Source organism: Musa acuminata, chromosome BXJ3-6 (assembly GCF_036884655.1).
Source record: "Musa acuminata AAA Group cultivar baxijiao chromosome BXJ3-6, Cavendish_Baxijiao_AAA, whole genome shotgun sequence".
In the NCBI taxonomy this organism is placed as follows: domain Eukaryota; kingdom Viridiplantae; phylum Streptophyta; class Magnoliopsida; order Zingiberales; family Musaceae; genus Musa; species Musa acuminata.
The window spans coordinates 41,080,436-41,095,618 of record NC_088354.1 but is presented as its reverse complement, the minus strand read 5'-3'; the positions used below and the strand labels follow the sequence as shown (position 1 = coordinate 41,095,618).

At 39.6% G+C, this 15,183-nt stretch overlaps 3 protein-coding genes across 5 annotated transcripts; 2 read left to right on the top strand and 1 right to left on the bottom strand.

Moving 5' to 3' along the window:
* Nucleotides 1–54: 54 nt before the first annotated feature.
* On the top strand, nt 55–3,850 carry LOC135581635 (cytokinin riboside 5'-monophosphate phosphoribohydrolase LOG-like). 2 transcript variants are annotated; one of them, XM_065157583.1, is made up of 7 exons: nt 75–332; nt 802–899; nt 1,059–1,089; nt 2,010–2,112; nt 2,221–2,291; nt 2,892–3,035; nt 3,435–3,838. In XM_065157583.1, the coding sequence occupies exons 1-7, from the start codon at nt 183–185 to the stop codon at nt 3,507–3,509; spliced, it is 672 nt and encodes a 223-aa protein (XP_065013655.1). In that variant the 5' UTR covers nt 75–182; the 3' UTR covers nt 3,510–3,838. The 2 variants fall into 2 exon arrangements, with proteins under 2 accessions (XP_065013656.1, XP_065013655.1); XM_065157584.1 differs by lacking the exons at nt 802–899; nt 1,059–1,089 and having other exon boundaries at nt 55–332; nt 3,435–3,850.
* A 157-nt stretch (nt 3,851–4,007) lies between these two features.
* LOC135641827 (hypersensitive-induced response protein 1-like) lies at nt 4,008–7,984 on the top strand. Of its 2 annotated transcripts, none has more exons than XM_065157582.1 (6): nt 4,008–4,245; nt 5,202–5,392; nt 5,812–5,932; nt 6,955–7,046; nt 7,116–7,212; nt 7,334–7,984. In XM_065157582.1, the coding sequence occupies exons 2-6, from the start codon at nt 5,204–5,206 to the stop codon at nt 7,690–7,692; spliced, it is 858 nt and encodes a 285-aa protein (XP_065013654.1). In that variant the 5' UTR covers nt 4,008–4,245; nt 5,202–5,203; the 3' UTR covers nt 7,693–7,984. The 2 variants fall into 2 exon arrangements, with proteins under 2 accessions (XP_065013654.1, XP_065013653.1); XM_065157581.1 differs by having other exon boundaries at nt 4,012–4,245; nt 5,198–5,392.
* A 1,415-nt stretch (nt 7,985–9,399) lies between these two features.
* LOC135639926 (hypersensitive-induced response protein-like protein 1) lies at nt 9,400–11,876 on the bottom strand. Its single transcript, XM_065153947.1, has 5 exons — nt 11,719–11,876; nt 10,617–10,817; nt 10,272–10,392; nt 10,007–10,195; nt 9,400–9,941 (listed from the first exon to the last, which is right to left on the bottom strand). Exons 2-5 carry the CDS (start codon nt 10,803–10,805, stop codon nt 9,583–9,585), a joined length of 858 nt encoding a protein of 285 aa, XP_065010019.1. The 5' UTR covers nt 10,806–10,817; nt 11,719–11,876; the 3' UTR covers nt 9,400–9,582.
* Between the last annotated feature and the right edge of the window lie 3,307 nt (nt 11,877–15,183).

Genomic DNA, 15,183 nt, shown 5'->3' with positions numbered 1-15,183 from the left:
GGACACCAGCCACTCTCCACTATCGTCAACAAAACACACGTGATCCGCCGTCGAATCCACCATTATTTTCCTTCCTAGCTTTGTCACCTCCCCACTCCCCCTCTCCCTCTTCTATATAAAGAACGATGGTCTCGCTTTGAGACTCCCCACGATAGAGAGAAAGAGCTGAGAGGAGAACGGGAATGGAAGGGGAGAAAGGGAAGGAGGTTGAGGTGACGGCGGTGGTGGAAGAGAAGAGATCGAGGTTTAGAAAGATCTGCGTCTTCTGCGGGAACCAACCAGGGCGGAAGGCCATTTACCAGGAGGCCGCCATCGAGCTCGGAAGGCAGCTGGTAACGCAATCCATCCTTGTTCCGTTTCCAAAGACCACACGCAACACCCTAAACAAACCCAAGTTGTGACTCTCTCTCTCTCTCTCTCTCTCTCTCTCTCTCTCTATATATATATATATATATATATATATATATATATAATATAATATAAACAAGAGAAGAAAACAAGAGAAATGGCTGCTTTCTTTCCAATCCCTCGTTTTATGATGGGTTTATGAGGATTCAGATGTCTATGTTCTTCCAAGAACTATGACTTTGGATTCTTGTTACCTTCTCGAGCTTTTCATCATCTGTAGCGGTAGCCGTTCTTTCTTTGCTTAGAACCCAGCTAAGGTCTTGCATGTAGTACTCATCTCCTTTCTTTTGCTCTCGGAGATAAGTCTTGGTTCCATGTACTTGCTTAGAACTCAGCTGCCTCCTTTTCCTCTATCATAATACATATACGACAGGTTAATTTGGTGTTGCATAGGTGGAGAGTGGCATTGATTTGGTGTATGGGGGAGGCAGCATAGGATTAATGGGCATCGTTTGCCAAGCAGTGCATGAAGGAGGCCGCCATGTCTTGGGGTATTCCCTCACGCCCAGTCATCCTCTTTCCTCGAAGCTCGCTCTCCTCCTTTTTTTTGTCCCCATGGTTTGGTCCATGACATGTGGATCGGTGGATGGATCTTTCTTATTCTCAAGTTGCTGGTTTGTTCATGTCTGTTTCCACTTGTGATTTGACAGGGTCATTACCAAGTCCTCCATGGCAGGAGAGGTGAGTTCCTTGATCTTGTCTGCACCACTGAATTAATTATATATGATATATCTTAATTATGTATACCTTCTGCATCATGACAAGGTTTGATGTGCTTTGGGGACGACAGATCGTGTGCTTGGTAGGGAATTCTTTGCGGTAGTAGATTTCGCAAGCTTTTGAAAGTACATGACTGTAGCTTGTTCCTGGAAACTGCATGTAGAGTTGTTTGCATTCTGGACTCTCCTTCCTTTTGTCTTTCTCAAACCATATGCTCATCTATGTCGTGCTCTCGTGTATTCTTATAACTTGATTACTACCTACCTTTTTGATAGATATCCAAAGATCCTTTTCAGAAGAAAAGGAATGAAGGTGAAAAACCACATCAGTGTTGTATGTTGTGATATTTTGTTGTGTATTTTAGGGCACTAATTTGATTCGAAATTACTTACGGATTAGGATGATGATTAGAAATTTAAGTAAACAAATAATCCTTAATTAATTATGATTTATTTCTACAAATATCCTATGTATCTCAAAGTTTTGGAGAGACACAAGAGACAACACTTTGGGTGCTCATACAAATTTCTCTAGCAGATCAGAGGGTTGGGAAGTGAATTATGTAAGAGAAGTACAAGAGTTTTGGATTTGGGTTAAGTACTCAAGAGAAGAAAGAAAGATATTCTCTTCAATTTTTTTCTCATATAGTAAAAATATTATGGCTAAGGGTTGTCGAACCACATAAATTTTATATTGACCTTTTAATGTATTCCTTGATTAATGATCTCCGAGATTTTTCTCTTGGTTTGAAAGCCTTCTCACCCCTACCAAATTGGAACCGATCACTATTACCTGAGGTGTGGGTGGGTGATATTTCACTTTCCCTTCCTACTTTGCTAATTACATGTAGTGTTAACATTAGCTGCTTGATCTGATTGCAGTACATAACCGGTCAAACTGTCGGAGAAGTTCAAATTGTTTCCGACATGCATGAAAGGAAAGCTGAGACAGCTCGCCGAGCTGATGCCTTCATTGCATTGCCTGGTATCTATCATCTCTTCGTCTTTAGCTCCGAGTAGGTGAGCTCATGACAATTTGATGTGCCATTTTAGCCGTATCACCATCTCAATTTCAAGCATTTATAATTCGTAGGTGGGTATGGAACGCTTGAAGAACTTCTTGAGGTCGTTACATGGGCTCAGCTGGGAATCCACAAGAAACCGGTAAAGCAAAGTTTTAGTCAATAGCAATTAGTATTTTTGTTCCAAATCGAAGACTTCATTTGTATTATGATTAGAATGATCCAAAGAGATACTAAAGCTTTCACATGATTTTATCGGAAAATGAGGAAAAGTTACACATGATGAGAATTGTTCTTCTTCCTTTTGCGGATAACAAAATCTGTGATCGAAGGCTTTTTTACATGGCGATGTGACTCGAATAATAATTTACTTGTGCACCCTAAGTGGATCATATTCGGTGTAATCGAGTATGACTTCAACAACATTAGTAGTCGTTGTCAATGCTATCGGCTTTATTAGGTGAGATGAGTTTCTTACTCTTTTTTTTTTGTGACAGACGGTGTCAAAGATAAATGATTTGTCCCTATTATATGATTACATATTAACTTTGTTTTTTTTTTTGTGTGTAATAGATGAAGATTGATTTTTTCTAGAGTAGGTAGTTATATTTGTATGATTGGACATGATAGAATAAGTAGCTCATTAATTTTGTTAAATCCAAAAATACTAAATCTCAAGTTCTCTATAAGTCAATCAAGGTCATTGCTCATTTCTTACTTGTTGTCTATCTATGGTTAACAGGTTGGGCTCTTAAACATCGATGGTTTTTACGATTCACTCTTGTTCTTCGTCGATATGGCTGTCGACGAAGGGTTCATCACTCGAGCTGCTCGCAACATCATCATATCTGCACCATCAGCCAAGGAACTCATCAGAAAGTTTGAGGTGACTTTATCATCATCCTTCTTCTTGAACTCTTTTTGGGTGAAACCTTTGGCTGATGAGGTGCAATGATTTAATAACATTCATGTATCATCCTTCAATTGATTAAAACAATAATCTTCGTGGGACTCGATAGAAAAGGTACAGTTTCATTTTGACAGGGAGAACCTGAGAATTCGATCTTCCAAGAGATGGATGCTTTTCAGGATGACATCTTTACGACGAGTCCAGCGAAGTTAGGGCAATATTCCTAAAATAAAAATATTTTGATGAACCGGGCTTTATGTGTCGAGTCTTGATTGATTTTGAATATCGACCATATCGTATCATATCAACTCATATATTTTTGTTTTATGGAGACTTCTCTTCTTAAAATCCTTCACATTCAAATATGTTTTACAGGAATATGTTTCAGAGTATGAAACAAATTTGGTGTGGGATACCGAGAAGGAGCCTCTTGAAGTCAGTCATCTCTGAACCAGAAACAGACATGGCTTGATGACATCTCAGATTTTTTTTTGACCTCATCCTGCTTTTGAAACTAACAATAAAATATGATTGTTGGTTGGAGAGCAAATGATCCATTACGTTCTGCACCTATTTTGTACATTTGTTTTGGATAAACTATATATATATATATATATATATATATATAGAGAGAGAGAGAGAGAGAGAGAGAGAGAGAGAGAGATGCATTAGATCCGATGAAGTATCGTACTCATAAATCTAAGATAAACTTAAATGGAAAATGTTTTACTGTCGTGGAGTGTTGGGATTTGTTCTTTGTAACAGTCGATAGTTATTTGGAGAAATCGCGACAGAAATTGACACGTGGAAAACCTCGAGTAGCTTTTCTTTCCTTTACGTAAAACACCCCAACAAGTATCTCCGCTCCCCCTTCCGCCTTTTGTTCTCTCCCTTGGTTTGGGGTGTGGGTGGGGGTGGGGGAATCGGGGCCCCACCGAACATATTGTAGCCGTGGCGCTTCGCAGGAAGCTTGGCACCCGCCGCCCGTGTCGTGTGATTCAAGCACAGCGTCATTGCTCGGAAGGCATCAAGAAATGCGCTCGAAACGAAACGGAAAGCCACCACCGCGCCGGTCGCCCTCTCCACCACTTTACCAAAGCGACAATTCCCTTTTCTCTCTTTATAATAACCCTAATCGCCTCCTCCTCCTCTTCCATCTCTGATTCGCCCTTCACCACTCGATCAGGTGAGGAGACAGCTTCCTGCTCCTCCTTCGTTCTCTACTTTAATTTGTTGGTGGTTCTCTCGTTCCTTTGGTCTAAGATGTTCATTACATTATCATGTGGCATCTCCATGAATAAAAAAAGTCGCGATTTTTATTATTCCCCCTGCCTCTCGTACTTGGCTGGCTTTGTATCCTTCATGAATTGAATAAACGAAGACCGGAAAAGAGAGTTCTCTTTTTGGCGTTCCAGCTAGGATGGTCTTGACGTGCTGCAACCTGAACTGGTAGCACTTGTCTCTCGTCATCTTGACCTGGTTACTCTTAAGATGATATCTTTTGCTTGTGGTAGACTCCGCGAGCTGATCAATTGGGTCATGGTGAACAATAATTTGGCAGTTATGTTTATTTACTTTTCTAGGTTTGGTTATTTTGTTGTTAAATTTCTGCTTCGAACTTTTAGTTACCATCAAAGGAGACTTCCTGGTTATTGAATGAAGTAATTTACGCAGGGTTTTGGGGAAGATGTGGCTTCAGATTTGTCCCTCCCCTCCCCCCCTTTTTTTTTTAAACTTGGAATATCAAGTATCATTGATGGATTTACTTTGGCAGAATGTGATCCTGCTAAAGTTGAGTGCATCTTTTCTTTGGGAACATTTCAATTTTCTGATACAGTGTAATTTAAAATAATAGTTTATGATAAGAATTTGACTTACTTGGTGTGTTCTTTATTCAATTTTTTTGGAGCATATGGTTTGCACATGTAATTGGGTTTGGTGGCTTCCTACTATCATTAAGTTGATCTAGCAAACTGTGGTAGTTTGTAATTTGGATTTTCTTTGAATGTAGAAGTCACTTTTGGTAATCACCAGTCTTAGTCTGGGATGTTGGTTTTTTTAGATCCATCTGGTGTATGAGTCTCATTTGTCTTGGTTAAGTTTAATTAATTCTACATGCTACTTTTTATGTCATCTAGACAGCAATGGGCCAGGCATTTTGTTGCATTCAAGTGGACCAGTCAACTGTGGCCATGAGAGAAACTTTTGGGAAGTTTGATCATGTGCTTGAGCCTGGATGCCACTTCCTGCCATGGTGTTTGGGGAAACAGATTGCTGGTTATCTTTCACTCCGTGTGCAACAACTTGATGTTCGTTGCGAAACAAAGACAAAGGTTTGTAGCCTTTTTCATCTTCATCACATCTTTGCACACTTTTCCGAATGTTGTCATCAAATCCTCTGTATGTACAAACAGTATAAGCCGGAAAATTTGGAACTGCTTAAAAGTTAAAACGTTCAAAGAAAAGTCAACAAATAGCAAACAGAGAGCATCTTTAATCAGTTAAGTTCCTGTGTGAACTCTGATGTACTCAAGTAATCATTTTCAGAGACAAAAATGTGAAATCAGTTAAGTTCCTGTCTGAATTTTCATACACCCAAACAATTAAATTCTATAGAGACAAAATGTACGTTTAAGCTTTTACCGTTCTTGGGGCATGTAGGTTCTATATTTTTATTATTCTTTAATTTGCAAATGCTAGTCATGAAGTATACATACCACACCACTTAATGTGGTTTTCCTTCTTGTTTCAGGATAATGTATTTGTTACGGTTGTTGCTTCTATCCAATACAATGCTCTTGCTGACCAGGCATCTGATGCATTCTACAGGCTCAGCAACACAAAGGAGCAAATCCAATCCTATGTTTTTGATGGTGATGTTATTCGGTTTCACAATTTAGCATCAAATCCTTTAGTCTCACTAAGATTCTGATACATTCAGTCTTGTTAATTTCGTTGTGGTACCCTAGAGTGGACTTTTCTAGTGTCTTCTGCAAAATGACTTAAAACGTGCTTGAATTCTTTAATTTCTTTACTTTTTTCTTGAGATTGTATTCTTAATTTTCATCTCAGAGAAGCTCTGATGCACAATTCTTATATTGCTAGTGATGTGCATGTAAGAGTCTAAAGCATCACTTATCATATAACAAGGTGGTTTAAAGCACAATGTCTCTGCCGATGTGGTGTCTAGGGAAGATCGACGTTCAGATAGGGAGGCTGTTTCCATAATATTTAGCATTGTTGCTGTTGCTAAATATGTTGCATCCATATTTATATATTAATATTGGACAAAAGCTTTTGTGATTTTCAAAGCTCCGTATAAGATTGAGATGGCCGGTGGACCACATCTTGAATTACTTGATGCTAGGCCCTTCAAAAAATATTCTCCACCTATATTAGTACTATACATTATGCATGCCACTCTTTTCATTGATATTCTGATCGGAAGGCCACCACTGAAAAGGGTAAATTTCTATTAGGATGTTATTGAACAAAAAATTTAAATTTTAAAATGGTCATGTTCCTTACAAGATGAAGCTTTCAAAGCTCTGCTTTACCTAGGATTACACCTGATTGATTCTTGCTTTTCCAATGTCCAATACTTGTTTTCTTAGATCGAGACATTCATGTCTGCAATCCTCTGTTAGAAAACAGAAACATGTAACTGGAATCATTTTTTATTTTCTTGCTACTACAGTCAGATGGACTTTATTCTTTGCTTTTACCTGCTACTCTTGGATCCTCTAAAATGTGAATCTTGTAATATTATTGGACTTGGGACCATCCATAGAACTGGTTTTATTGGAGATACATGGACCCCGCTTCTCATGTGCATAGTGAAACACAGGACCATACATACCAGGTGCCTAACAGACATTTTGTACCACTTCTTCAGTCATCAGGGCTAGTGTTCCAAAGCTGAATTTGGATGATGTGTTTGAGCAGAAGAATGATATCGCTAGAGCTGTTGAAGATGAGCTTGGAAAGGTAATTGGTTTGTCTACTGCTGTACTCTATGTTTTTACCATTTCTTCAGCATTCTGTCTCTGTGACCAGGCAATGTCATCATATGGTTACAAAATTGTTCAAACACTAATCGTGGATATCGAGCCTGATAATCATGTGAAGAAAGCAATGAATGAGATCAATGCAGGCAAGTATAGATTGTTATCATAGTCAAAATAGATGCTTTGAACCTATTGTAATACGTTCTTTCGTAGTTTTCCAAAGTAAGTGCTGTTGGTTTACATGTATGTTTTAACCCATTGCAACAGCTTCTAGAATGAGAGTTGCAGCAAATGAAAAAGCTGAAGCGGAGAAGATACTGCAGATTAAGCGGGCTGAAGGAGAAGCAGAATCTAAGTACTTGTCTGGCTTGGGTATAGCACGGCAACGCCAGGCCATTGTGGATGGCCTGAGGGACAGCGTGCTTGCCTTCTCTGTCAACGTGCCAGGAACCACAGCTAAGGATGTCATGGACATGGTTCTGGTGACACAGTATTTCGACACAATGAAGGAGATCGGGGCCTCCTCGAAATCCTCTTCTGTGTTCATTCCCCATGGTCCTGGGGCTGTGAGGGACATTGCTGCCCAAGTTAGAGATGGCCTTCTCCAAGGTAGCGCCATCCATTGAACAGAAGAAATAAGGGATGGCATTGGAGTCAGCAGTTTAGATTGGTATTGTTTGTATTATCAGTTGTCTTCTAAAGTAGCATCTTATTCGGTATAGATGGAATCGAAGGTATAATATGCAGGTATCAGTAGTCGGATATGGTGTCAGAAAAGATGAATTGCTGTAAAGAACAATATTTGGTTGTGTAGGTGCTCTTAGTGTATATGGTTAAGTAGTGTTTTGTGAACCTATGCTACCAAGAAATTTGCTGCTGAATATAAATGCTCTACTTGTAGGGATTTTGTTTCTCTAAGATTTTGTTTGAATTACAATTGCTTATGAAGCCATGTGTACTGTTTACAATGACCACCTTAATGGTGATTATGTTCAACAATTCTGTGGAGAGGTGATCTTGTTTTCTTATGATATTACCCTGGGGCTGTTGCACTGGCAGGTTTGCTTCCTGTTCCCAAAATTTGCCTATTCCATTTGTGGAAGGCTTTTTACACTTGAAAGAAGTTTCAACACAAGCAAAGAACAAAAGAAACGCAACACAAACAATTAGATAGAAAGTTGACATTGCACATCCGTCCACCATCCTCAACATGGTGGGACATGCACTGTTCTTGCATGCTAGTTATTGGCAGCTCCCTCAAGCTCAAACAGCTGCTTTATGATCTCTTCCTTCTTGGCTTTCAAGGCATCAATCTTGGCATCTAGCTTCTCTAGCTTCATCCTCAGCTTGGCTGGATCTTGTGTCTTTTCCTTGGAATCAGCACTCTTTTCTTTATCCTTCTTCTTCTTGTCCTTCTCTTTCTTTTCGGGCTCCTCAACACGTCCATTCACGTCCGCTTGATCTGCCATCTGCAACAAAATGGGGAAGATTCCCGAGTCTCAAGCAAAATCCAGGAGTAGCTCAAGCAATGTCAGCGAAGTGGTGACTGACCTTTTTATCTCAAGGAGATGAACTGCAGCTCTTCGATGAAGCCAAACCCCAAGACCAGCACAATTTATAGGCACAGAGAAGACCTTTATCTCTTCCTGCTTGGCTGAAGGAATGAAGCCTTCGCTACGCAAAACAAGCTTGTCCAAGAGAGATGCAAGAATGACTAGGCTTTAGACCCGGAGATAGCAATTTGCTGTCCACAAACTTGAGCTTGTTTTGCTCTGTGTTGCATGTTTTTTTTTTTTTAACGCCTAAGGGAGATAACTAACGCTCACATTAATATTATTATTACTATTATTAAAGATATATTTTAATCAAGTAGATTCTGTTTTTGTTTAAGTATAGTCTTTCACCCACTCATCGGCCGTCGTTGTGAATTTGAAAAGGTGTGGCCAACAATGCTGACTTATGAGCTAAGGTACAAGTAGCGTTGCTAACCCATGCTTAAAGATATAGGCCGCCAAAGAAGAGGATAATTGACGAAGCTAGCCCATGTGCGGAGGCATAGATGACAAGGGAGAGGGTGTTAGCGTTGCCTACCAGCCTATGCACGAATGCACAGATGACTAAAAGGAGAGGAGGAGAGCAATAGGCAAGAGTTACGATCGACGGGCAAGATTATCAAGTTCAAGGTGACTATGCATGAGGTGGAGAAGAACGATCGACGAGGCAAAGGCAGGACCTAAAAGTTACCCTCGTTAATTATAGTGTATTTAGGCATAATTTATTTTGATAAGCCATATTTATCACGACATTTATGCCATCAATTTCTAATACATCGCTTGTTCTGAAATTATTTCCAAATTATTTGAGTACGAGTATTTCCAAATTATTTGAGTTCATCGCTTGTTCTGAAAGAACAACGCACACACACAGCACGGCGATAAAAGACGAACTGAACACTATTCCTCCATCTCTCACGTACTTATCTACACATCACAAAGTATCAAGCAGGCAGCGGTAGCTCACTGGAGGGGAGCTGCTTGCAGCAGCCCATCTCGGACCTGCGCGGCGATGTCACGCACAGCACCCGGCCCGTGGGGGATGAACACAGACGTAGACTTGGAGCTGGCGCCGATCTCCTTCATGGTGTCGAAGTACTGCGTGATGAGCACCATGTCCAACACATCCTTCGGAGTCGTCCCCGGCACGTTCACCGAGAAACCCAGCACGCTGTCTCTCAGCCCGTCCACGATCGCCTGGCGCTGCCGGGCGATACCTACCCCCGACAAGTACTTGGCTTCCGCCTCCCCTTCCGCCCTCTTGATCTGCACGATCTTCTCGGCTTCGGCCTTCTCGTTCGCCGCCACCCTCAACCTCGCAGCTGCGGTTACGTTTCAGTGGTGCATTTCATCGAACAGGTAAAGCAGAACCGAAAAACGAGCTTACCTGCGTTGATCTCGTTCATGGCTCGTTTCACATGTTCGTCTGGCTCGATGTCGACGATGAGAGTCTGCACGATTTCGAAACCGTAGGCAGACATGGCCTTCTCGAGTTCCTCTTCCACGGCTCGGGCTATCTCGTTCTTCTGCTCGAAAGCGTCGTCCAGGTTGAGCTTCGGCACGCTGGCTCTGATCACTGGCGACATGACAAGAAGAAGGCTGTGAAGTGTAGCTCTTAGCTTAAGAAAGGGAAGCTGATGCCGAGGTCATACCATCGAACACATAAGCTTGGATCTGAGACTGGGTGTTGCTAAGCTTGTAAAAGGCATCATTTGCTTTGTCAGGCAGAGCACGGTATTGGATGGAAGCAACCACATTGACGAACACATTGTCCTGCAAAGGAAAAATGATCATAGAAACCAACAAGCCAACAGAGAGGAAGAGGCCGTAATCACATGAACATGTTAAATTCCACATCTCTATGGCACTTCAGAAGGTTTTTGCCACCTCCAACCTCAGAGTTACCTACGATCTCCATCATCAAAAACCGTTGCGGAATTTCTTCAAACAACATGCCTGCAGGTTGGACTTATAGCAGTAGCAGAGAGAGGACGAACCTTTGTCTTCGTCTCACACTTCACATCCAGCTGTTTCATCCGGAGTGACAGCCGGCCGGCTATTCTCTTTCCGAAAACCCAAGGCAAGCAGTGGCATCCTGGTTGAAGCACATCATCATACTTCCCAAATGATTCCTTGATTGCAACTGTAGATTGCCCTACTTGAACGCAGCAAAGCATTTGACCCATGGCTTATCCCCCCTGCCGTCACACGGTGATCTGTTAAGGGCCGAGCTCCAGTAGACTCCAATATATGGTTTAATACAGATATATATACATATATACATATATATATATATATATATATATATATATATATATATATATATATATATATATATATATATATACATATATATTTATATATATATGCATATATATACATATATATTTATATATTATAATTTCTGAAAACACTCTTTTCTTTTTACTTTTCGAGTAAAGTAAAGAAACCTATTTTCGCATTAATCAGTCATTAGGGTAAATCGAGTTGGTTATAATATTTTTACATTATGTTATAGTATTTTTTTATATTTTTTAACATATCAAAAACACCATAATATAGTACAAAAACACTATGTTACATTTTTTTAGTATTGCTAAAAATATTATAACAGTATAACACACAGTCTATCGATTAGAAAAAGAAAAAAAAAAGGTATTCCAAGTATTAGGAAAAAAATTATTGCTAGAAAATTTTGAAAATATATATTTTCCTAGAAAAAAAAAAGAAAAAAAGTGCCTTTTTTTTCAAAAATTCATATGTATATGCTTTAATATGATTCAACTCTTATACAGAAAAAAAAAATGATATACTCATCTTCATGGTAACTTAAAAATCTCAAATGAGTAGAAACATCTTCCATACTCTCATAAAATGTTAGAATACCTCGAATAAAAGAGTTCAAAAGAATTAGCAGAGAAACATTATATTTTACTATTATATATGATTCCCAATCAAATTATAGATCCACAAACATAGGAAAATAAGTAAGTCCATATACATCTTAGCACTTTATATAACAAAATCATGCTTTTCTCTAATTTAATGGAATCGAATTTGGAACTCATCATCATCAGAAATTGAAGAAACACAACTTACAGCAGCTTCGATCAACAAGGAGATGACAACTGAACAAAGAGAACGCCAGTTGACAAGGGAGACGTACAAACACAGAGAGATATATAGATGAGAGGATTGCAAGAGCGGATGCAAGTAGCAATTTCGAATCAATTGTTAGAGCACTAAAGTCAAGTCAACCTGGATGTGATATTGGATAGAGGATGATGAGCTGTATGCATAGTTCTTCAAAGAAAACTATCATGGAATTATCGAGTTTGACGCTGGAAAATGCGCAGAAACTGCACCAGAGAGATGGACGTTTTGGCTGTTCCATCCAATCGAATCCTTCTGACTGAGTTCTTCTATTAAAAGAATCAACAGATCAGATAATTACGTTATATATATATGTATATATATAATTGCCACTAAGGTAGGGCGTGACTCGAGAAGAAGGTCATGTAAATGGATAAGCATGAGAGGTTGCTCTGGTGAACGCAGAATTTTCTATTGAGAATGACAACCGAGACGGTTGACACTTGCAACGCAAGCAAGCATGCATCATATGAAACGTCCATACAATTCCGCTGCAACTTCTTTATGTCTACATTAATTTTTTTCCCCCCACTTTCTGTTCATAACAGTTTGTCAGCCATTCATTTTAAGTTAAATATAGTAACGAGGATTAGGAGAGAATAAGAGAGATTGGTCTTCGTCCAGAGTTATTTTGTAAGATGATTTCATGGAATTATGAGATATTATCCAAATATGAGGAGTCATCAGAAAGTCATTCAAAATATTAGTCATTGTGGTTAGCATCATCGTGTCGATCACGTTGTACACTCGGTTGACAATCATGCTCATAGAGCGATTGATAATGATATGACAATTCCATTATTCATGTATCAAATTATATATAACATTACTATCTTCTCCGATATAAGAACATTAGATATAAGATAGATGGAGATAACTGTAGAACAGGGGCTCATCTGATTGACCTTTTACTATAATCTTTCTATTTCTCTTTTACCCGTTGTCGTGCCGAGCACTCCAATATCAATGACGAGCTCAAAGAGCAGCGGTGACGTAACGTTGGGGGAGGGGACGACTGCAGCTGAGCTGTTCCGCTCGAGATCGGGAACAGGGAAACCCTCCATCCACCTGTAGCGGAAGCGGCAAAAGGCGGTTTCTACTGGCCCGGGCGGTTAGTTTTCCTGTTCCATGTTCTTCATCGTGCAGCAAAGAGAGTAGCACACATGGATTCATCCTGTGTGTATATATATATATATATTCTTAGCATATTAAGTAGCATGATAATTTCGACGAAACACTAAAGGTAACATGAGAAGATTAAAGATTCAAGTGATTAAGATGCAAAGCTAAATTCCAAATAGATCTCCACTTGATGGATTTACACATATCAAAACAATTAAATTAATAATAAATATATGCCGAGGAAGAGAATAACCAAATTGATGAGAAAATGAGTCAGAGACTAATGCAAACAGCTTCAAAGAGGATATTAGTAATAAAATTATAATTATACTATTATATGAAATAAATTAATATTAAAATATAAAATTAAATAATAATATATTAAGATTAGCACATTTTGTTATTATTCATAATATCTTTATTTGATTTGTAAAACGCACTTCATTCATTAAATGCAGTACATCATTTTATCAAGAAAACTTAACTTTTCTTATCATCTCTTTCTATTTTTTACGATACTACTATTAGTAGTGGAATAGAGATTAAAGAAAAATAATAATAAATTTATAATCTCGATCATATCGTATTGTATATAGTCCTGTTTATTTATATAAAAAAATAAAAGATCTAGAATAAATGATTATGATAGTTATTCCTATTAAAATTATCTCATAAGAAAATACAACAAGTGAACTTCCTAACCTAGGCGACTGTGGAGACTGTCTATAATGCTCTCCCTTTGATGTTTTATCTATAAGAGCGATAAATCCTGTTTATTTATAGAAAAAAATAGAGAGTCTAGGATAAGTGATTATAAGAGTTATTACTATTAAGATTATTTCTTAAAAAAATACAATAAGTGGACTTGCTAACCTAGACATTTGAGGAGACCGTTTGTAACCATTGTAATGCCCTGCCTTTGGTGTTTTATCTATGAGGACGATAGGTCTAAACAAACTCCTACGAATTATTGTCAATGAAAGCCGATTAAGAGGGAACGGGCCTAAACAACCATCCGAGAACCATTATTCATAGAGGTCACTAAGATTAACCTGAACAATCTCTCGTGCACTTGTTGTCCATGAGGGCCAATAGGCCATTATTGCTCTCACGCTGTTGTCGAGTGGGGGAGTGACTCTGCCCTCATCCTCTATGTGAACGCCTCGATGGTGATTAGCTGGTGGCTGATCTGGTTACCAAAAAAATCTTTATCAATAATTACTCTATATTGTAGAGTGATAAAGAGTTTCTAAATCATTGCAGCAGACAAAACGCATACAGCTAGTAAAACCCGACTCATTTGAATCATATCAGGAAATGTCGAGTGGAAACGAAGACAACAAGCCATGAAGGACGTGGGCGTATCAGTTGTGGGATGGGGAATGCGTTCTTGGCCCAACATAATCCACATAAAACCCCGGTTGCCTCGGTTGTCCACCACCACGAGGCACATCCCATGAAGCCATGACGAGCGACCGGCTTGGAACAGCACCTGATGTCGCCTCATTCTTCACCTCGATGTCTTGTGCACCCTCCACATTAACCTTCTCATGAAAACCCTGAATAAGAGATAAAGATTACAGTGAGATGATCCACAAGGTATTGATCTTGTTGCCAGAGTACGATGCAAAGGATTTGCACCAACCACATCGAAGCCATCATCCGAATCTTCTGGGTTGTTTCGTAGATGGCGGCCACCGTGCAATGGGATAGAGAGAGCTAACAGGAGGATGAAGAATACAGCAACAGAAGACATATCTTGCTGCGCTATGTGGGAGAGAGAACTGAAACTATTTGTGGATGATGGCATCAAAAGCAGCCTTGCATGTGGAGCGGAGAGGAGATATGAAGAGTGCACTGCTCTGCCTGGCACTTGGACTACCCTTCTGATGAGAGAACTAGTTTTGCTGATGCCAAACCAGCAAAAGGATAACACGAACATGTCCGAGCTGCGACACGAGGAGAGAGAGAGAAGAGACGTTAGCAAACCACCGGAACGTCTCTCTCTCTCTCTCTCTCTCTCTCTCTCTCCTCGTGTCGCAGCTCAGACATGTTCGTGTTATCGTTTTGCTGGTTTGGCATCAGCAAAACTAGTTCTCTCATCAGAAGGGTAGTCCAAGTGCCAGGCAGAGCAGTGCACTCTTCATATCTCCTCTCCGCTCCACATGCAAGGCTGCTTTTGATGCCATCATCCACAAATAGTTTCAGTTCTCTCTCTCTCTCTCTCTCCCACATAGCGCAGCAAGATATGTCTTCTGTTGCTGTATTCTTCATCCTCCTGTTAGCTCT

Bases quoted from the DNA above. Each gene is read 5' to 3' on its own strand.
- LOC135581635 (XM_065157583.1), top strand. From the start codon at position 183: ATGGAAGGGGAGAAAGGGAAGGAGGTTGAGGTGACGGCGGTGGTGGAA. The intron at 333-801 runs GTAACGCAATCC...GGTGTTGCATAG, and splicing joins TCGAGCTCGGAAGGCAGCTG to GTGGAGAGTGGCATTGATTT. The intron at 2,292-2,891 runs GTAAAGCAAAGT...TATGGTTAACAG, and splicing joins TGGGAATCCACAAGAAACCG to GTTGGGCTCTTAAACATCGA.
- LOC135641827 (XM_065157582.1), top strand. From the start codon at position 5,204: ATGGGCCAGGCATTTTGTTGCATTCAAGTGGACCAGTCAACTGTGGCC. The intron at 5,393-5,811 runs GTTTGTAGCCTT...TTCTTGTTTCAG, and splicing joins GTTGCGAAACAAAGACAAAG to GATAATGTATTTGTTACGGT. The intron at 7,047-7,115 runs GTAATTGGTTTG...CTCTGTGACCAG, and splicing joins TTGAAGATGAGCTTGGAAAG to GCAATGTCATCATATGGTTA.
- LOC135639926 (XM_065153947.1), bottom strand. From the start codon at position 10,805: ATGGGTCAAATGCTTTGCTGCGTTCAAGTAGGGCAATCTACAGTTGCA. The intron at 10,393-10,616 runs GTTCGTCCTCTC...TTTCCTTTGCAG, and splicing joins AGTGTGAGACGAAGACAAAG to GACAATGTGTTCGTCAATGT. The intron at 9,942-10,006 runs GTAAGCTCGTTT...ACGTAACCGCAG, and splicing joins CATGAACGAGATCAACGCAG to CTGCGAGGTTGAGGGTGGCG.